The 22696-nt window shown below is 48.4% G+C and overlaps 1 protein-coding gene and 1 non-coding gene across 2 annotated transcripts in view; both read right to left on the reverse strand.

Moving 5' to 3' along the window:
- Window positions 1-14765: 14765 nt before the first annotated feature.
- LOC136330643 (MAL-like protein) overlaps window positions 14766-22696 on the reverse strand; it is a 40455-nt gene continuing 32524 nt past the window's right edge. Inside the window, exons 2-4 of the mRNA XM_066267738.1 lie at window positions 21598-21765; window positions 18578-18700; window positions 14766-16277 (exon numbers count right to left, since the gene is read on the reverse strand). Of these exons, the coding sequence (XP_066123835.1) occupies window positions 16215-16277; window positions 18578-18700; window positions 21598-21765 (354 nt within the window). The 3' untranslated portion in view covers window positions 14766-16214. The remainder of the gene's footprint in view (window positions 16278-18577; window positions 18701-21597; window positions 21766-22696) is intronic.
- TRNAA-GGC (transfer RNA alanine (anticodon GGC)) lies at window positions 21146-21221 on the reverse strand. Its single transcript has one exon. It is a non-coding gene; the product is annotated as a tRNA-Ala (tRNA).

Here is a 22696-nt window from a genome sequence, read left to right on the forward strand (position 1 = left end):
ATTTAAGTCTGAACAATGTTTTATTTTATTTTATTTTTATTTATTTATTTTTTTTTTGTATTTTTCTGAAGCCAGAAACGGGGAGAGACAGTCATACAGACTCCCGCATGCGCCCGACCGGGATCCACCCGGCACGCCCACCAGGGGCGATGCTCTGCCCACCAAGGGGCGATGCTCTGCCCCTCCGGGGCGTCGCTCTGCCACGACCAGAGCCACTCTAGCGCCTGGGGCAGAGGCCAAGGAGCCATCCCCAGCGCCCGGGCCATCTTTGCTCCCATCTTTGCTCCAATGGAGCCTTGGCTGCGGGAGGGGAAGAGAGAGACAGAGAGGAAGGAGGGAGGGGGTGAAGAAGCAAATGAGCGCTTCTCCTATGTGCCCTGGCCGAGAATTGAACCTGGGTCCCCCGCACGCCAGGCCGACGCTCTACCGCTGAGCCAACCGGCCAGGGCCCGATGTTTTATTTTTAAAAAATGACCAGATTCCCTCTGTTACATTTGTCTAAGACTCACTCTTGACGCTTGTCTTGGTCATGTGATACATTTATTCGTTCCATCCTAAAGGCCGGTCCGTGAAAATATTTTCTGACATTAAACCGGTCCATAGCCCAAAAAAGGTTGGGGACCACTGGTCTAGGTCATTGGTGCAAGAAGCTGTTTGCCTGGTTTCCTGTTGGTGGCTAGAACCGTCTTCCGCCTCCCTTCTAAGAATAGAGATGGAAATAGCCATTTATCAAGTGCCAAAGGCTGTTTACCCATGATGCTGATCTTCACAACTGTTCTTTTTTTTTTTAATTTTTATTAATTTTAATTTATTGTGTTAACATGGATTCAAGTGTCCTACTAAATATAACACCCTCACCCCACCCCTGTTCTCTCTTTACACCCCTTTGTCCCCCTCCCCCTCACTCCCTTCCCCTTTCCCTCTGGGATTTGCTGTCCTGTTATCTGTATCTATGTGTTATGTACATATAATTTCACTAATCTCTTCACCTTCTCTGATCCCATCCCCTTATGCCCCTTCCTTCTGAAACTGTACCCCTGCTCCCTGTGACCCCACATCTGCCTCTATTCTGTTCCTCAGTTCACTTTATTAATTAGATTCCACATATAAGTGAGATCATATGATATTTATTTTTCTCTGCCTGGCTTATTTCACTTAGCATAATAATCTCCAGGTCCATGCATGCTGTCACAAAAGGTAAGATTTTCTTCTTTTTCACAGCTGCATAGTATTCCATTGTGTATATGTACCACAGCTTTTTAATCCACTTGTCCACTGATGGACACCTGGGCTGTTTCTGGATCTTGGCTATTGTAAACAATGCTGCAATAAATATGGGGTGCATATCTTTTTTTGAATCAGTGATTTGATATTCTTGGGATATATTCATAAAAGTGGGATGGCTGAGTCCAAAGACCATTCCATTTTTAATTTTCTGAGGAAACATCATACTGTTTTCCACAGTGGCTGCACCAGTCTGCATTCCCACCAGCAGTGCAGGAGGGTTCCCTTTTTCTTCTTCTTGTCTGATTGCTGTGGCTAGGATTTTCAAAACTATGTTGAATATGAGTGGTGACAGGGGGCACCCCTGCCTTGTTCCTGATCTTAAGGGGATTTCTTTTCATTTTTTCCCATTGAGTATGATGTTGGCTGTGGGTTTGTCATTAGATGGCCTTTATTATGTTGAGGTATGTTCCCTGTATTCCTACTTTGCTGAGAGTTTTGATCATAAATGGATGCTAGATTTTATCAAATGCTTTTTCTGCATCTATTGATATAATCATGTGCTTTTTATCCTTCCTTTTGTTTATGTGATAAATCACATTTATGGATTTGTGCATATTGTATCAGCCTTACCTCCCAGGAATAAATGCTACTTGACAGGATGTATAATTTTTTAATGTATTGCTTCCCAACCATTCTTATAAACAAAGACAGTGATGCTCAGTGGGGCCAAATGGCTACTGTAAGCCCACACATCAAGGAAGTAGTGGAGCTGGATTTAACCCAGGTCTGACTCACAATGTAGAGCTTGCTCTTCTCTTGGCCACCATCCTGAGTATCCGAAGCCATGGGTAGATGCTGCAGTGGTCAGCGTTGTGACAAGGGCAGGCTGGGCCATTACCTCGAGCCTGAGTCTGTCTTCTCATCTATAAAGTAGGGTTAGTGCTGCTCATAAGAGTTGAGATGTCTGGTGCCTGCCCAGAACAGGGCTGACCACAGCACAGCCTGTCTCCTGAGGGACTGCCTCATTTAAATTTCACTTCCATCAATTAGAAGAAAAAGAGGAGGCAGAGCTGACGATGCCATTTTGGAATCAAGGCTTAGGCTTCAAGAAAACCATAGAGGACTCCATCATTTTGTCTCCCCCACTGCAAAGCCCAGAACGTGGGTGTCCTCTCACCTTCATAGCTCCCAGTGTGCCAGAGCTGGGATGCACAGTGGCTATGTGGGGCCACCAGCAGTCTCAGGCCTTGCAGCCTGGCCAAAGATCCTGAAATGTCAACTGGGTTTCCGTCACTCCACAGCTGTAACATGCCTGGCCATTACCAGCCTAGACTGGGCTGAGCTGCTGGTCCCTGGGTGCCATAGTGGATTGGTAGGCATGGAGCGCAAGATGGGCCTGACGGACTGGGGGAGAGCTAAAACCTTCCCTGTAGCTCTGTAGGCTCCAAGGCATTGGATGATGTGCCCAAGGACAGGCCTGTTCTAGCTCCTGGTTTACTGGAATAGACAGTGTGCTTGTTGTGGACAAGAACAAAGGGTAGCTGAGGGTGCTGGGTCACATGGCATGAGTTCAAGTCCATTTCTGTCCCCTGGAAGCTGTGACTAGTTATTTAATTCCCCTAAGCCCGAATCTCCTCACTGTGAAGTAGGAACACGGTGGTGCCTCCCCTTGGGGTTGCTTAGGGATTAAATAAGTCTTTCCCATCTTGAACTCATCCCATAGTAACAGCTAATAAATGATGGTCTCAGGCCCTAGTTTTGACCCAGATGACCTCCCATCTGTAGGGTTAATGCTGAACATGGCCCTTTCACACCTCTTGCCAGATGACCAAGGGCTCGAACCCCTCCTCTCTTGAATGTGTGTCATGTCCTGCCAAGGAATGAACTGACCTTGTATAAGCCTTCCATTCCCTGACTCCCAGCATACGCACTTCCTGCCCTTGGCTTTGTGCTGTTATTGTCTAACTGCTTTATAAGCCAGACAACCAATGGCCGGTTGTGCACCCACAGCCCGACTGGCCTCCCCATATGTAAGCAATAAAGGCTATGTCTGCTTCTTCTGGTCCTCTTTGTGGTGGTTTTTTTGGAATATCTGTGAGACAGGTAGATATATGTGGTCTTAAACTCCATATTACAATTGATGTAGCCAGCAGGATATTTCTGAAAACCCCGAGGTTGAGTCGACCACAAGCAGCACACCTGTTGGGGAGTGTTTGGGGGGAACTTCGGAAAAGTCGCCAGGGATAATCCTGGAGGAGTTGCTGGGTGAATCCTGAGGTAACCAACCAAGTGTGTGTGGCATGACATTGCCGCATTGGTGGACTCTTGGGGTCTGTAGAGGGACTGAGAGGACACCCTCAAAAGTCCCATGAGTGTCCTAACCACTTTGAAGGTGGTGGGACCATTGGAGTCTTGGACAGAGAAAGGCTTTAAGAGAAGCTGCAGCAGCCCTTGAATGGCCCCTGCTGCGAGCCTTGTGCACTGTGATGCAGAAGCAGTCAGCTGCTGAAATTAAAATGCAGCGTTTAGAGGAAGACTTGAAACTAGAAAGAGACATAAGACTGTTGCAGACAGACAATAAAGAAGCCTCGGGACAGCAGTGAGAACAGAGGTCTCTTAAACATCTTTGAGCCCCCTCCTGGGGGGTCCAGAAAATAATAGGGGTGTTAATACCACCCTGAACCTTGCACAGGGTGTGGGAGCGGGAGGAGTTAACAGTATAACCTCAATGTCAAGGAAAAGAAAATGGGACTTTTAAAAGCTTACACCTGAATAACCTGTGCTTGATATCTCCACTCCATCTCCAGTCTCCTTGGCATGTTGTCAAGGACAAATGAAATTTTGCCTTCTCTGAACTACTAATAATAGTGTTTATATGTATGGTAAAAAGGTATCAAATTATCCAAATATCTTTTTTAGATCAGGTGGTCTGGGAAAGCATTTGATATTACTACTGGTTTAAGTTTAATTAATATATTTTGAAGTCATTAATAAAGAATATGTGCTTTTTTCCCCTGGGTTTATAGATGGTTTTGTTATCTCTGTTATGTCTTTTGAAAATATGAGTGTGTTTGCCAATGAAAGAATCTGTTTCTAAAAGTTATAAAATATGTTCATAAAAGTATCAATCTAAAGAATGCTAAATACTTACTTTTGATTGTCACTGAAGGTTAAGGTTTCTGAGAATTGGAAGTTCTAATTCTCTAACAGCTAGGAAATATATAGTTTTAGTAGTAAAATATAAGATAAAAAACACATTTGTGGAGGACAAGATTTGAAAATGCATTGTTCTAAAATAATTATTTCTGAATGAGTTAAAGAAGGGATTATGAAAGTTGCCGAAGTTTTGTGCAGAGGAACAAAAAAATAATTAAGGAGATAAAAAGAATAAAAAAGAAATATAAAGGAGTCAGGCAACTGTCCAACAAATGTAACTTTCTAACCCTCCCAGTTTTTCTTTCTTTCTTTCTTTCTTTCTTTCTTTCTTTCTTTCTTTCTTTCTTTCTTTCTTTCTTTCAAGAGGAGAGGGAGAGAGAGAGAGAGAGAGAGAGAGAGCAAGGAGAGAGAGACAGAGAGAGAGAAGGGGGAGGAGCTGGAAGCATCAACTCTCATATGTGCCTTGACCAGGCAAGCCCAGGGTTTCGAACCGGCGACCTCAGCATTTCCAGGTGGACGCTTTATCCACTGCGCCACCACAGGTCAGGCTTAACCCTCCCAGTTTTTCAATTCTGAGAGACAGAGGTAACTAAGATTTGTTCTCTCTCCTAATAAAAGTTTTGGACTGATTAGGCTTATTTGATATGCTTGAAATTACATGAGGAGACTTGGGAAAATTGATAATAATAATTATATTCTGTTTGTATACATACATTATTATTAAAGTAAATATTCTGGAGATTATGTGAAAATCTCCAAGAGTCTACCGTGTTTTGAGTCTACCGTGTTTTGAAATAGGTATTTTCATTTATAATTCAAGTTATCTTAAATATTATTGACAGAAACAAATTCCTTTGTCAATTGCATTATAATTCACTCTAGAACCATGTCATTTTAAGTTTTCTTTTTTTTTTTTTTTTTTTTTTTTTTGTACTTTTCTGAAGCTGGAAACGGGGAGAGACAGTCAGACAGACTCCCGCATGCGCCCGACCAGGATCCACCCGGCATGCCCACCAGGGGGCGACGCTCTGCCCACCAGGGGGCGATGCTCTGCCCCTCCGGGGCGTCGCTCTGCCGCGACCAGAGCCACTCTAGCGCCTGGGGCAGAGGCCAAGGAGCCATCCCCAGCGCCCGGGCCATCTTTGCTCCAATGGAGCCTTGGCTGCGAGAGGGGAAGAGAGAGACAGAGAGGAAGGAGGGAGGGGGTGAAGAAGCAAATGGGCGCTTCTCCTATGTGCCCTGGCCGGAAATCGAACCCGGGTACCCCGCACGCCAGGCCGACGCTCTACCTCTGAGCCAACCGGCCAGGGGCTTTAAGTTTTCTTTTAACATTTAGAGGCATGCTATCTACAACCAACAAACCACTGGCCCAGACATGGAGCTGTTTCTGGTGGCCACCCCTTCAGCTCTCTCCTCCCTGATTTGAAATATTACTTAGTGTAGCTGCTTGCAGTTCATCCAGAGGATGACCTATTGTGGGTGGAGCCTTGTTTTTCCCTGTAGTGGGGGGTCTGAGGTACTCAACAGCAGGAAACATGGAGAAACCGGAGGCCTCATGTAGAACTTGCCATCTACTGGTTCCCGTGCGATGTACGTAGGGTTTTGGCCCTAGTAGACAGAGGGGCCAAATGTACCCCCAGTCACAGTGGCCAATTTCAAGGATTCCTTGAGCTTTTAGGTTACTGGAGGGTCTTTATTCCCCATTTAGCTTAACAGGTGCAACGTTTGTATGCCTTATTAAGGAGGAGGGTTGCCTGGGATTGGATGGAGCACCACGAGGCAGCTTTTCAGGCTGCTAAGTGGGCCATAGCTACTGTCCAGGCCTTGGGCATAGTAGACCAAGGCAGCCATGTGAACTAGATATTCACGTAACACCTGGGGGGTATGGTTGGGGCTTATGGTAAACGGCAATCCTGACTAAAGGGAGTGTGTACCTGCAGCAACAGAGTGAGCCAGCAACAAGCCCCACGCAAGGAATTGCAAGCAGAGCTGAGCCTGGTGATTTAGCAAGATACAGGACAAGGCCGGAGTCCAAGCCTGTGAAATCTCCTCTGGTTCAGGAAGGAAGGCCCCCATCACAGAAGAGGCCTGGTGCACAGACGGCTCCTGTCAAGGAGTGCCACCTCCATGGCATGAACATTCAGATGAAGGATGGTGCAGGGCAAAGCAGCCAATGGGCTGAACTGCGGGTAGTATAGATGATCATAACCCAGGAAACTGGGCCCCTAACAGTCTGTAACAACAGTGAGGCTGTGTAGACGGGACTGACTTTGTGACTCTTCGTGTGGGAACAAGCCAATTAGACCAAACATCAGAAACCTTTTTGGGGTTAGGACATGTGGGCTGATCTTTGGCATGTATGCCAGAGTGAAGCTGTCACAGTGTTCCAGGTCAGGGGACACCAGCCTCTGAACAGCCCCAGCAATGCTAAGACTGACACCTTTGCTTGGATCTAGTGGGTGAAAGATGGCCAGGTGATTGACACTGTGAACCAGTTGCACGGGAAGATGCATCATCCCTCTCAGTGCACCAAGAGAGAAACAGTGAGGGCTTGGGGCCTGCACCTTAGGTTTGCAATCATTGTGGATGCATGTGGGCAGTGTCCAGTATGTACTGAAAGACACCCCTACCCCGTCCAGCGGGAAAGTAGAAAAATCTGACGGGGGAAGTCCCCAGGCACTAAGGATGGCTCCATGACCTCACCTCAGGTGCTAAAATAGCTCTGTTGCTGAGCAATGGAGCAGCGGCTCCGAATGAGCATAGCATCAAACCCAGACAGGGGTTGGCAGATGCAACCTGGTTAGGGCACAAGCAGGAGTCTTTCTGCTTCACTGCCTTACTTAATTTAAAGGAAAAAAAAAAGAATTCAAGGTACACAGATTCTTGAGATGGACACAAGACCCCAAAGAGACTTCTGGTCACCTCTCTGAGCATCCTCCCACCTGCTTGGGAGGCTGAGGTGGCCAGGGTAGGCTCAAGGATCTGCCACTCCCTGCTTAACTGCCTTCACCTACCTTGAGCTCAGAATAATAGTAACGTTGCTCTGACAACCCAGATCTTATCACTGGTCACTCTGCAACCTGACTTCTGTTGACTCCTAAAATCATGATTGCATCTAGCCTATCAGCCTTTCCTTATGTAGCTTCTGGCATGACTCCCCTGCCTCCCTGGCTGCATCTCATCCTTTTGAACTCCAGCCAAGGCCACTGTAGGCTGGAAAAGAGTACATCATCAACCACTGATTATTCTGGTAACTTCTGGAGATCCCACTTTCTAAGAGGCCCCTTGTAAATCTCTCTCCCCACTTCCAGTTGGGGTCAGTGACTTGTTGCCCTCTGGCTGCTGCCATACCTCATTTTCAGGTTCTTGAGTTGGGGAGGCCTGTCCAGGGCTAGGCATGCAGCAGACCCTCAGCAAACGTGCATGCAATAGAACCAAACCTGCAACTTTTTGCTGAAAGCAAACACCATGGTTGCTCTCAAAAAGCATGTACCCTAGCAGAGCTTTGCTCCTTGCCTGGATCCCATCTGCTTATGCCCCTGTCTCTTGAATCCATACCTGTGCTTGGCCAGAAAGAAACCCAGGTTTGACTTGGGCCTCATGACCTGCCCTCTCACCACCCCAAAGTGACCTAGCTTGTTTTTCCCCCCTTGATTTTATGCTCCACTCTCCTTGTCTCCTCTCCAGGTGGAAGTCACGGCCCCAGAGGGCCTTCAAGGGCCTCTTTTCATGCCCCTCAGTCCACAGAGCAACAGACTGCAGTACAGAGAGAGGGCAGGTGCCCAGCACTGAACAGTGGTGCAGCCAGGATAGCCCTTCCACATCCGGCAGCAGCATTTCCGCAACAAACCCAGCCAGATAACTTGCCCAGGGCCCTGAGCACCTGAAGAAACCTGTTTGCTCAGGGGTACTGAGGGAGCTGGGGAGCTGGGCAATCCAGGGGTGCCACGGGAAGCTCCAGGAGACCTGACGTACACTGGACAGGCAGTGCTAATTAGCTGGACAGGTTGGTTTTAAAAGTGTGCTGACAGCTGCAATTCTTCTCCTGTAGCCCTGTGATCCAACAGCCTCAGCGTGCACTCCCCCAGCTGTCCTGGAAGCTGCCACAGCTCAGCTCCTGCCCACTGTGTGTCCTGCTCCCACACCAGCTTCCCCAGGCCCCCAGGAGGCTGCAGGCATTGGGTGAACAGAGCTGAGCACCAAGGAGCAAACATGGTGGCAATGGCCAGGAACAACAGCAAGTACAAGTCCCTCCTGCCCCCTTCCACGCAAAGCCCCTTTCTCCATGGCTTGGACCCCGCCATCACCTCATCGCAATGACAGGGGACTTCTGTGTGATACCAGCCCCTTTCTTTCAGGCCCCACCCAAGTTTTTGGATTGGGAACATTCTGTTTCTGGGCTCAATTTCCCCATGTGTGAAATTGGCAGGGGCAGCCTTCCCTGGCAAGATTCCTCAAGACCTCTCTTGGGTTGGCTCCACCACTTCTTGCCCTGACACCACCCTCAGCTATCCTGGGAGCTTCCACTCCTCTGGCACTCAGTGGCTAACCGCCATCCAGTGGAGCAACTCCAGTAACTGCATTGAACTGTTAACCAGAGTCCTGCCTCAATGCAGCTCCTGAACAACTTTCCCTTAAAAGCAGTCTTTGTGTGTGTGTGCGCGCTCGCATGCATGCACACACATGTATGTGTGTGTGACAGAGACAGAGAGAAGGACAGACAGACAGGAAAGGAGAGACATGAGAAATATCAATTCTTAGTTGCGGCACCTTAGTTGTTCATTGATTGCTTTCTCATATGTGCCTTGACCGTGGGCCTCCAGCAGACCGAGCAACCCCTTGCTCAAGCCGGCGACCTTGGGTCCAAGCTGGTGAGCCTTGCTTAAACCAGATGAGCCCGCGCTCAAGCTGGTGACCTCGGGGTTTCAAACCTGGGTCCTCTGCGTCCCAGTCTGACGCTCTATCCACTGCGCCACCGTCTGGTCAGGCTAAAAGCAGTCTTAACTCTGAGATGCCGGGGTCCAGCCCCGGGGGGGATCCAGGGGTCCCACAGGAGGAGATGGCGTCGGTGAAATCGAGAGAGAGGGCCGAATTCTTTTCTTTCTCTTTATTCTCTAGTTAGCATTTACTGCCAGGCATCTCTCTCAAATGCTAGTACAGCTCCTTTTTTATACACACACACCAAGTTACAATTACATGGTATTAATTATTGCTTCTGTTTCACTATGTTTACATGTTTCCAGATAACAGTTAATTTATATCTATAAACTACAAATCAGGTGGCAAATCATTCAAAGTACAATTAAAAAATAACTTGAATAGCGATAACAACATTGGTAAAAGCTTTTAAAGGATTAGTACTAACTATAACTCAACTTTACTGTTGTTGTGAGTCAAGGGGCAGAGAGAGATTAACAGACAAAATCATTAGGGAGTAGCAAAGGACCACCGCTTGCTCAGGCAAATGGCCTTGAGTTTATGCAGTGTCCTAACTTTTTTCACAAGACTTCAAAAGGCTTGCTTATTAAGAAATTGACATAACATCAAGAGTAACTTTTGCTTAAAGATATATAGAGTGCACCTGCAAGATAGCTTAGTAGCAACATAATATCAGAAGGCATTAATTGCTATTGCTTCTATGGATGCCCCCCCATACCTCTCATTATCTGAAGAAAGAATTTTGGGAAAGTATATAAATCTCATGAGAGTGTCTCACTGAGAAAGCCCAGCAACTGCCTTCAGTCATAAAACAATTCTCTTAGCAAAACATTCTTTTCTTGCTGACTGCGTTCCCATCCCAACCCATGCAACGGACTATTCCATAACACCTTACCTAAGATTCTATTGTCTAGTCAAATTTTATTTATTTACTATATTCACACACTAGTTAAGTTCTAACTATATTCTTCTTAGAGTGTACCACTATTTGCAGATCAAATAAGCAAGAAGAAAGGAAAGTTTCTCTACTCTATCACCTGAAAAGGCTAGGGAGAAAAAATGATGAATTAAGTGAAGGCCGAAAGGTGCTCTGCACAGCCACTGCCTTCTACCCATACACAAGTCACAATCTATTCTTTCTAACATGATTAAGAAGAAATTCTCCTACAAACTTAACCCTTTACGAGGGATATCATAGCCAGCCTCTTATATCTATGAGCCCAGTTCAAGGGGCTTACAGGCTTTTCTGTGGAACTTACACCTTCTGTCTCATTTCCAAAGAAATTACTACAAATCTACAGGGAAAGCACGGTACTATTATCCCTGTGCCACAAATAATAGCACACACCCAGAAAAAGGGGGGATGTAAGGCCAGATTAATTCAAAAAGTCAAAGGGGGAAGTATCATTGTGCCTTTCCTTTGCGGTGACTTTGTCAACCCGCAGCCATTGGTCTTCACTGCAGTGACTTTGTCAGCCCGCAGCCATTGGTCTTCTCTGCTGTGACTTTGTCAATCAGCAGTTTTTGATCTTCTTCTGCTGTGACCTTGTCAGCCAGCAGTTGTGGGTCTTCTCCTGCTGTGACCTTGTCAGCCAGCAGTTGTGGGTCTTCTCCTGCTGTGACCTTGTCAGCCAGCAGTCGTTGATCGGCTCTCAACACTGAGAGGAGCAATAGTTCCATCATCTTAATGGCAGCAGGGTTGGCCCCTCTGGCTGCTGAAGAAAGGGACGTTACCTGGCGCCGCTATGGGCTTCGTCCAGGTTTGATTATGCAAGTCAGGGACGTTCGCATTTCACAGGCTCTGAACCTGCTGCTGTTGCTGTTACAGGTATATCAGAGCTGCCCCCTCCTCAGTACACCTGGAGAGGTGACATACATGCACCTGACATTACTAAACTTGGCACATGATCACACCATAACCAAACCATCTGCCATTATCCACCTTGGCTAATCTTCATCATGAAGTACTGGCATGTGGATATCACAGAGCAGGGCCACCATCATGCCAAGTTGTGGATAGGAAACAAGTCTTGAAGAGTTGATGTGGCCTTGCCGGAGTGCACAGCCTCCTCTGCACTCACTGTCCCCACATTTGGGTGGGGCAGGTAGGTTGACTGCTTCCCATCTTCCCAAAGGTGAAAGCGGTTCCCATGTGGAGAAACAAGGGTGTGAGGAAGGAGGCGCCCTGCAGCACCACAGCCCGCTGCAGCCTCCTCCACGCAGAGAGGGAGTGGACCCTGTTTTTCACACTCAGTGGCCATGGTTGCCACTCTGGCCTCAAGTCCATATGCCTCTCCAGTTTGCCTGTGACATTTTGTAACCACGGTTTTAGCAGTTTCCTTAGAGAGCTTCCTGACACACGAGCTATGGGGTTCTTGGGGGCCCTGAGTGCTTATTTATTAACCCTACCGATTGCTGGGCCTGGAACCAGGGGTGGACTGGCAGGCACTCTGGCCAGCCCTGGTCACTCCAGCTGGCCATGGTGTGGCTTGCAGCAGGGCCTTGAGAGGCCACTGCTGGGCCGGGCTTTGGTGGTGCCAAGCAGGCCTCTTCCTCACTGTAGATAAGGAGAGAGGGTGGAAGGAGCTGTATGCCACATGGAAGTCCAGGAAGTAAAGGGACAGGACACCCTTTGCTCCCAGAACACCAGACTATGGATTGGAGGTAAGGAGTAGGAGGGCAGGAGCCAGATGTGCCACCGGTCCCTGCAGGCTGGCTATGGCCTTGGCAAGTCCCACTCCCTTTCCTCGGTGCTGGGAAGAGCACTAGGGCTGAAGTTGGTGGGGCCAGGCCAGGAAGGGTAGGGACAGGAAAGATGATAGAAGCATCAGAGAGCCAGACACCAGAACTGGGCACCTTGAGTCTAGTCAGGACAGCAGCACACACCCAGGCGAGGGGTACCGAGAAGGCAAGGATTAACTTCAAGGGTGGGGAGGGAAGAATCAGGGAAGATGTTCTGCAAGACAGCAAGAGTTGTTCATATCAACAAGAGGGCCAGGGCTTCATGTGTCCAAGAAAAGAGGATAGAATATCCACCACCTGCACAGACACAGCAGCAGGGCTGAGCCCGCCACAGTGGCCATCCTGACTCAGGACCGTCTAGGGCTGGAGCAGGGCAGTGATACAGCTGGACACAGGGCAGGGTCAGACCTGGCGGCCACTTCCCAAGGAGGCTGGACTTTGTCCTGAGGTCAGTGAAGGACTTCGGGCCACAAGGGGACAGAACTCGACCCGTGGCTGAGGGACTGACGGGGGGGTTCCTGAAGGTGGTCCCTGGCTCTGGGAGTGTAGGTCCTGTGTGCAAGCCCAGTGATAGGCCTAGAGTAGCCAAGAGAAGATGGACCCGAGACCCACTCAGGAAGTGGGGCCTCTGGGGTCAGGCCTGAGGGAAGGCCGGGCTCTGGAGGGGTTGTAGAAGGTGGGAAAGAGAGCAGTACGTCCCGTGCTGCCTTAGCAAACCAACCACAAGGGAGTCATTTTCCTCACATAAAACAAAAACACAGAGAAAGCCATGGCTGGTGTCGGTCCAACAGTTTTCAGTGTCTGGCCAGCATCTTTACTATTTCTCTAGCAGCAGCCCCGGCCAGGACGTCCTTGTTCTGGGCAGGAGGGAGAGAGGGCAGAGTATGTGTGTGATGGTGCCTGTCCAGGTCACCACTTCAGGTGGATGGAGGCCGCCCACTGCTGGGGAGAGCCATTGCCACCGCAGCATTGTGCACCCCTCCCTGGAAATGACCTGGTGCCAGTGACGCTAATGTGGGGACACGAGCTCTGCTCAAGCAGCGACACTCTGCGGGGCCACCGGCTCAGCAGGCCCAGGCCGCACCCTCTCTGTGGGCCCTCTCCTCCTCTGCTTATCCCGTTTCCCTCACCCGCCGAGTCCATCTCTCCAGAGCCCAGCAGAAACCAGTGTGCTCCCTGGATAATCCTGGTGGGTACGGCACAATAAAGAGGCATCTAGGTGTGGCTTCAAGTCTCTTCAGGTGCTGTCACTAAGTCCAACATTCTCCTGTGAAAACATACACAAGTGGGGCAGATACGGGCTGGCAATTCTGGTTCAGACGACACAATGAGCCCCAGTTCAGTGAGGATGAGGTCAACTAGGTCAGGAAGAGCTCCTAGGAGCTAGTCCTCTGCCCAGGGTGGCGTCGCATCACCATGAATACGCCACACCCCTCCGCAGCTGGGAACTGCTGACGGGTGAACTACTGCTATGTACTGTCCAATCTTGGACGAAGGTCGAGACACACAGCCTGGGGCAGGTGTGCAGGAGCAAGGGGACTGGTCTTCCTCTAGTGACCCAGGAAGGACCCGCTCCAACAGCGGGAGACTCTGCTCGCAGGTTTCAGGGGAAATCAGCAGATTGGTGCTGCTTCCTTACCATCCCTCATGTTGACCAAGAGCCTACATGTGGATGCTCTGAGGTCAGCATCCAGCTTTTCCTGAGACAGGGTCCACTTCAAATTCCCAACCCTCGGGCCAGTGACAGATTCTGGGGTTGGTCAGGGAAGACCCCACACCCTGTCATCTAGGGCTTTTCTAGTCCTGCTCTGGTGGACCCTAGCAAGATGTTGTTTTTCAAATGTCAGTGTTTTGTTATTGTTTAATTTCTTTGAAAGATTGTAGTCCAGTTACTGGCCAAAGCGGAATTTTCTAGGTCAAGGCTGCAAATTCAACCTGCCACTGGCTTGTTTAGCATGGCACAGGGGTGTAACGGGAGGGCCCTTGTGACCACATGCTTGGTGCTCAGGACACGATACGGGATGTTTTGGTCTGAGCTGCCCAACACCCTGAGCTAAGGACTAAGGTGCAGGATGCCAGGAGCCCCCTGGGAAAGTGGGGTGCAAATGGGAAAGTGAGGTCTAGATGAGCTAAAGCTTGTACCCTGGCCCATGGGGTGCACTCTTACTGGGTCCTCTTATGGGTCTTCCTTGAAGAAGATGGGGGCCTGGTGAGGGCTCAGACCACCCCGCAAGGAAGGATTGTGGCAGCACGCCAGGAACAGCATCAGCTGCAGATGAAGGGGTGGGCAGGCTCAGAGCTGGGTCCACACTGTCTGCATAGTGAATGGGGGCCAGCAGGGTGGTGGGGGAGAAGATGGCACCCCAAGAAGAGTAGGAACATGAGGCAGGGGACTGGCAAGGGGCCTGCTCCCTGACCACTGAAGCTCCTCCATCCCCTCCCCAGGCCCAGCCAGTGCACCCCCAGCCCTGCTTCAGCTGCTTGAGTTTGGTTCTGGGACTTGTGCCCAAACTGCCCTTACTGGAGTGGAAATATTGCCACAAACCCAAGCCCTGGAGACAGATGTGACCTCCCCACATGGCTGGCCAGTAGGCTGGGCCTTAAAAACCTCCCCAAGGGCTCTTGGGGAGATCCTGTCAAGACCTCTGAAACAGTGGTAGGGCCCAGCTTCTAACATCATGAAAGCAACCCATTCAGTATGATCACTGTACAAACACCTTTTATTTGGATGTGGCTGCTCAGTAAATATTGAACAGTGCTCATCTCAGCTGCCAGGCAAGAAAGAGAAATAAATGGTGGTTTTCAGGAGAGCAGGGCAATTAGGAAGTGAGTGGTCAACAAGGATGAAGCCAGTTCTCTCTTCAGTGACTCCATTCCCCACCCTCACCCTACCAGGAGCAGACGGGAGATAGTAACTGTGAGTCTGCAAAATCAGCTAAGACAAATCCCTTCGCATCATAACTTATTTCATTTCAAAGTGACAGCAGGTGCGTGCAGTTGTGGGCCATGCCCAACCACAAGGCCAGCAGACCCACTGTGGAGCAAGGGCAGTGTGGGGAAATCCCAGATGCACAGTTTTCTTGTGAAAAACATTTACTTTGAAACTAAGCACCTCGATTTTATGTTTCTGCGTGCACAACACCAGCCTTTTCGTTGAGAATGGTCCAATACCGCTGTGTGTCTAGCCTGTGTGAGCTCCTCACTTCAGAGGCAGCAGAGTGGACCACAGAAGGGACACAAGGGAGTGGGCACCCACGGGAGAGCACGTCCCTGGGACAGGGGTCTTTTCCCAACCTCCCGAAATAGGAGTGACAAGATAGTGTCCCGTATGGTGTGACAGGAGCCCAGAGGAGAATCCTTACACGTAACACCCTGCTTTCTTCCTTGAAGGTCTTTTGTGAGGGACAATGTAGCTTCTAGTCTCTGCAGGGTAGGGTCCTGGAGGCCTGACACAGGTGTCCTATAGCCATGCCATTTTCTGAGAGGTTCTTCCCTTCCCTCCCCACCTCCAGGTCTTATTGTATAACAATTTTGTAGAGTCTATCACTTATTTTCCTGCAAATATACCCTCCAGGGGAGTAAAGGGAAGGGGACATATAATGAGGGGTGACAGTGTGGCTGGTCTTTGTTACAATTGGAGCAGAACCAAAGGACAAGAGAAGGTCTGTATCTAAGCAAAGGTGTGGAGGAGTTGATAGCACCATTTGGGTTTTAAGAAACTAAGACTGGATGTTTCCCTATACCTGCTCTGGGGATCCTAATTGCTGAGACAGTCCCCAACCAGGTGTGACGTTGGTGGATCGGGATTCTCAATAGTGAGGGCTTTGGAGACTGGTTTTCTAGAAGAGCTAGGTTAGCTGCCAGATAATCTCAGGAGCTGGTTACTCTTCCAGACAAAAAATAAAATAAAATAAAATAAAATAAAATAAAATAAAATAACAGCCTTTTCATATTCATCATAATGAATTAAAATGTCCAAGAGGATATACAGAGTGTGATTTCCTCACTCAGTCTGAAAAGATGGTCTGTTAGTCCCACTGACGTTTTGTTGATCTGTTCATCATCCAGATGGCACATATGAAACAACCTTTAGGAGTTAATGTTTCAGATTTGAGAAGAGCATTTCGCACAGGGCAGGACTCCTTGGTTCCTCAATGGTAATAGATGCTGAAGGCATGGAGGATGTAGAGCAGGGTGGTGATGAAGGCGAAAAACTGGAGGGGGATGAGAGTGACTGTATTATAAACAGACAGTGATGGTCACTGCCCACCCCTCTTAGGGGCCCTCAGCTTCTAAAGCTCAGGTGGCCCCATGACCCTGCTGTGTCTCTTGTCCATATGAGCACAGCAGCCACTGGCCAACTGCTCCATCTTCCCTGGAACTGTCCACTGCGGGTATCCCGAGGCCACACTCTCAGTGTCCTGCTTATGCTTTATTTGCAGACTTGTGCTTCCCTACCTGCCATAAAGCAGCTTGTCTCCCTCCCTGCCCTGGGCCCTCTCTCTCATGCTGTCCTCTTGTCATAGTGTCTCCCCCATCACCTTCTGTCACCATTTGGGCTCTGTGACTCCCATGGTTTCACTGGCTAGCCCAGACTCCACACTGAGAATCTGCTAGTCAGCACCTCAATAACGTCCCAGAGGCCCCTTCAGTTCTCAGTGATCCAGACTGAGTCCTCGTGATTTCCCCACAAGCTGGGCAAGCTCAGTCAGCTTCCGTACCCTCACTCGCCGGCTCCACAAGCCAGAAACCTGTGACCATCCCCCCATCTTGACTCTTCCCTCCCCTATCCAACACAGCCAAAGTCAAAAGTGATCTGACTACACTGCCTGACGACCTCATGGCACATCCACTTCTCCCTGGCTCTGTGCCGTCATCCCTTGCCAGGACTTCTCATGGCCTCTACTTGTCCACTTCTGCTCACTCTGACCCTCTAATCTGCCCGAGAGGAAAATATGATCTTGTTTAACCAGCATGTGACTAAAACCATACGAAGACCCCCACTTCAGGATAGAGGTTCTTGCCCTTGACATGCTTGCCAGACCTGGCCAACCTCTCCAGCCTCCATCCTACTTTCCACTCACACTCTAGTCTCATTCATTTATACATTTATTTATTCAACAAGTATCTTTTAGGCATCTGCTATACTTCAAAAACAGCAGGAGCTATTAACAGTGAACTTTCAAAAACTCCTGTCCAATATATATCCCACAGAAGTGGGATATAAAACTGAGACTCATGAACATAGATAAAAGTGAAATGGTTAGCTGGGGAAGGGGGAGGGGAGAGGAATAAAGAGGCATAAATATAAGGTTATAGAAAATGATTAGATTTGGGGTGATGGGCATGCAATGCAACCAACAGTTCAAATGCTATAAGAGATGTTTACCTGAAACCTATGTACTCTTACTGATCAATGTCACCCCATTAAATTTAATTTCAAAACAAAACAAAACAAAAACTTCTGTTCTCCTGGAGCAAGGGTGTCCTTTCCAAGGCCCTGAGGCCAGCACATGCCTTATGTGATCAAGGGGCAGCAAGGAGGCCGGTGTGGCCAGTGCAGCTAACTGGGAGTGAACAGTAGTGGTGCTGCGCCAGGCCCTGAAAGCCAGGGCGCTCACTGGGGCGGCAGTTGAAGGAAGGTAAAATAGCTGAATGAGAAGGGCAAGGAGGCAGACAGGCTGGATAGGCAGCTGAACACTGTGGCCACCCTAGTGGGTCATGCTGCTTGCCAGCACCCATTCTTATGCTGGGACAGGACTCCACACCACACCCTTTTGTACCCTGATCCCTGTGTGAGCCCCCAGTGACATGGACTCGACCTTCCTGGTCACAGTGACTGGCCACGGTGACTCGGATCCAACCAGGGCACTAGAGTTCTGCCTTGGAAATTTTCCAGGTGAGATCGAGGAAGAAGGCTAAACCTGTCAGAGAAGGAATCTGCCACTGCCAGCCTCCTGCCACATGAGGGCGCCATTCTACCAAGGGTGAAAAGAGGCACCTGTGCAGAGGTTAGGAGGGACGGGCCTGGAGTCTGGTCCCTTGGGCCTAAGGTATGGACGTCCAGCTTGTCCCACCACTTGGCTGGGTCACCTTGCCCTGGGCCCCATCAGCTGACGTGTTATCCCTGTGGACTCTCACTAAAATCAAAGAACACCTGGACAGTTCAGCCATGCTGAGGGATGTGGGCTCCACACCACAGGCAGTGAGAGCCACTGAGGATCCTCAGCAGAAAAGATGGGTGTTCCAATTTATGTTGTGGGGAAAAAATAATCTGAGGGCAGTGAAGTGGATGTAAAAGGGCTGAGGTGGGAAAAACAGCAAACAAGAGGGAAACCTGAACTTGGCCTAGGACACTGTGAGCTTGGGCACACATGTTCACACACACATACACCTCCTCCCTTCCTTCAGGGCTCCATCAAGCTGGGGGTTCAGGAGGTCTGTTCTGCAGGAGGCAGAACCAAGCCTCCTGGGAGCCCTCCCCATGCGGCTGGGTCCCTGGTCCAGCACCCACCGAGGCTGCGGTGTTTGTGAAGTAGTTGTTCAGGTTCTGACTCTCAGAAACGATGGTGGCGTGCGCCTGCAGGACAGCCGCACTCATGTATAGGATGCCGGTGGTCCCGTGGTACAGGCTGTCCTGGAAGGGCAGAACGGAGATAATGTCACCTATGTGCATGAGTGCTTGCCTCTGACTACACAGCTGGGAAGAGAGAGAAGATAGGCCTACTTCCCACTCCTGCTTTTTTTATATATATAGTGTTTCTAATGAACTATCTGTGTAGCAAACAATAGTAGATTAATAAATAGCAGTAATAATATCAATACTAGCCAACATTGATTGAGAGCTAATTCTGTGCCAAGCTCTAGGCTAAGCCTTTTTCTCTTTATCTCATTTAACCTTGTCAGCGATGAGGTAGTTCCTTTTTAACATCAGTGCCACTTTGAGGAAATGGAAGGAAAGTACAGGTCAATGAATAAATGGGCTGAGCCAGGATCTGAACCCAGGCCATATTAATTCCAGGCCTATGCTTTTCTTTTTCTTTTCCTTTTCCTTTTTCTTTTTTTTAGCGAGAGAGGGAGAGAGACACATAGACAGGAAGGGAGAGAGATGAGAAGTATTAACTCATAGTTGCATCACTTTAATTGTTCACTGATTGCTCCTCCTGCCTTGACCAGGGGACTCAAGCTGAGCTAGTGACCCCTTGCTCAAGCCAGCAACCTTGGGCTCCAGCCAATGACCTTGGAAGTTATGTCAATGATCCCATGCTCAAGCCTGTAACCCCGTGTTCAACCTAGCAACTTCGGGGTTTCAAACTGGGGGCCTCAGTGTTCAGGGTCAACACTCTATTCACAGTGCCAGCACAGATAAGGCTTTAATTTAAAAAAAAAAAAAAGATTTATTTGAGAGAGGGAGGGAAGGAGAGAGAGAAACATAGATTTGTTGTTTTACTTAGTTGTGCACTCACTGGTTGCTTCTTGTATGTGCCCTGACCTGGGATTGAACTCGCAACCTTGGTGTATCTGGATGACACTCTAATCAACTTAGCTACCTGGTCAGGGCTAATGTAGTAAATCTTGATAATGCTGGAATCTGGGTTATGGTTACACAATGGTCTGTAATATAACTCACTGTACTTTTGTGTATATTTTAAGTTGTTTAATACAGAAAAACTTTAATGGATCAAGATGACATGACAACATGAAAAAGTTAATGATGTAATTTTTCTTTTTTGTTTTTTGTTTTTGAGAGAGACAGAGAAACAGGAACATCAAGCTCTGCTGATATGTGCCCTGACTGGAGATCCAACCAGCAACCTCTGCGCTTCGGGACAAAGCTTCAACTATCCAAGCTATCTCTGGCCAAGACTTAATGATGTAATATTAAATATTACATCATACCCAAAATTATTGGCTCGGTGTGATTAAAGTACTGTGGGGTAGTTATGTTAGGCTTGCTCACGGAGTTACCAGCTGCAAGCACTTTACTTAATTAGCACGTGAGCACGTGGCTGAGACACGTGTGCGTAGCCTATATAAGGCTATGGGTGCTTGTGCTCGAGAGATGAGAGATTGAGGATTGCGATGGTAGGTTGCCTGCCCTTCACTGTGAGGGCCAATTTGTTGTTTGTTTGCCTGAGAGGCAGTTTGCCCTGCCTGTGTGCTTGTCTACTGTTGTGAGACTTTACTAAACAGAATGGTCCAATGCTTTCCAGCCCTGCAGTTTTTCTACCATTTGCCCGAATCCAGTGTGAAACTGCCAGGCCTCAGCCACTAGCATTACAAGTACATATATACTTTGCCCAAAATTTATGAGGAATACAGAAGAATGAATTCAGTGATTGCGATAGGAACTTGAGACTGGGGTGACATTTTCCTGCTAGCTTTTCCTTTGATGTTGCTCCACTGATCTTCCCCAAATAAAATTTATGGGAAAATGTGTCAGGATGTGTTTGATACAGGAGCACAATCAACCCTTGACCAACATGGGTATGAACTGCATGGGGCCATGTAAACCATGAATTTTTTTCCCATATATTGTAAATGTATTTTCTCTTTTAAGATTTTTCTTTTTCTTTTTTTTTTTTTTTAAGACAGAGAGGCAGGAACATTGAGCTGTTCCTGTATGTGCCCCTACCAGGGATTAAACTAGCAAATTCTGTGCTTCCACACGATGATGTTCTTAATAACATTTTATTTTCTCTAGCTTACTTTATTGTAAGAATACAATATATAATACATGTAACACATAAAATATGTGGGGGTTTTTTTTTGTTTGGTTGGTTTTTTGGGTTTTTTTTGTATTTTTCTGAAGTTGGAAACGGGGAAGCAGTCAGACAGACTCCTGCATGCACCTGACCGGGATCCACCCGGCACGCCCACCAGGCGGCGCTGCTCTGCCCATCTGGGGCGTCGGTCTGCTGCGACCAGAGCCACTCTAGCGCCTGAGGCAGAGGCCACGGAACCATCCCCAGCACCCGGGCCATCTTTGCTCCAATGGAGCCTTGTCTGTGGGAGGGGAAAAGAGAGACAGAGAAGAAGGAGAGGGGAAGGGGTGGAGAAGCAGATGGGCGCTTCTCCTGTGTGCCCTGGCCGGGAATCGAACCCGGGACTTCCGCATGCCAGGCCGACGCTCTACCACTGAGCCAACCGGCCAGGGCCGCAAATATGTGTTAATTAACTATTTATGTTATCAGTAAGGCTTCTGGTCAACAAAAGGCAATTAGTAATTACATTTTTGGGTGCATCAAAAGTTATAAGTAGATTTTCAACTGTGTAGGAGGTTGGGGCCCCAAGCCTATGTTGTTTAAGGGTCAGCTGGATACAGGATGTGTACATTCTTAACAAAGAAGGCAGAGAAGGGGATAAAATGAGGTTTCGCTGGCAGAGCAGCACAATAACATAAAAAGCCTTGGTTCCGTAGGGGCCTAGCCCAGGAAAGGTCTCCGGTTCTCCCTCTATACCCAGAAGGCCCATTGTCCCCATAACACCCAGGACACCAGTCTGAGGGCCTGAGTCCCCTTCACTGGTTCTTACCAGGACTCTCCAGGACTCGTATCTCTTGTAAAATCCAAACAAGTAGGACAACAGGAACATGAGGGATATGAGGAACGAGGTCAGGGAAACATATATCACCCATCCTTGCAGCAGTGGGTTTCCCACATGGGTAGCGGCCACCAGGATCCAGACCCAGCACCCAAACACCTGCAAGAGAAAACCATTGAAGGAACGGCTTCCTTTCCTTATGTGGGCACATGTCCTTATGTGGGCACATGTCCTTATGTGGGCACATGTCCTTATGTGGGCATATTTCCTTATGTGGGCACATGTCCTTATGTGGGCACATGTCCTTATGTGGGCACATGTCCTTATGTGGGCATATTTCCTTATGTGGGCACATGTCCTTATGTGGGTACATTTCCTTTTGCTGGGTCTCTCTTCTCCTCTGTCTCTGGTTAAAAGCTCTTCAGGCCTGACCAGGTGGTGGCGCAGTGGATAGAGCGTCGGACTGGGATGCTGAGGACCCAGGTTTGAGACCCCGAGGTCGCCAGCTTGAGCACAGCTCATCTGGTTTGAGCAAAAGCTAACCAGCTTGGACCAATGGTCACTAGCTCAAGCAAGGGGTTACTCGGTCTGCTGAAGGCCCGCGGTCAAGGCACATATGAGAAAGCAATCAATGAACAACTAAGGTGTTGCAATGCACAACGAAAAACTAATGATTGATGCTTCTCATCTCTCTGTTCCTGTCTGTCTCTGTCTATCCCTCACTCTGACTCTCTCTCTCTCTCTGTCTCTGTAAATAAAAAAAATTAAAAAAAAATAAAGCTCTTCAGGTGGGAATCAAGGGAAATGGAGAGGAAGGCTCCTTGAGTAACCACAAATTTTCTTAGAAAAATCCAAGGGGTTAACACAGAGGTTGCCCACAGAAGGACTTGGCTAAATTTGGCCTGTGGATGTGTCTTCTTGGCCCAAACAGGGTTGGCATATACAGTTTCTCAAATGTGTCTGAATCAGTGGTCAACATTTAAAATAAGACATTTACATGAGAAATTCAGATTTCAGACATTTCTTTTTTTTTTTTTTTTTTTACAGAGACAGAGAGAGAGTCAGAGTGATGGATAGACAGGGACAGGCA

The sequence above is a fragment of the Saccopteryx bilineata genome, chromosome 3 (assembly GCF_036850765.1).
Source record: "Saccopteryx bilineata isolate mSacBil1 chromosome 3, mSacBil1_pri_phased_curated, whole genome shotgun sequence".
Classification (NCBI taxonomy): domain Eukaryota; kingdom Metazoa; phylum Chordata; class Mammalia; order Chiroptera; family Emballonuridae; genus Saccopteryx; species Saccopteryx bilineata.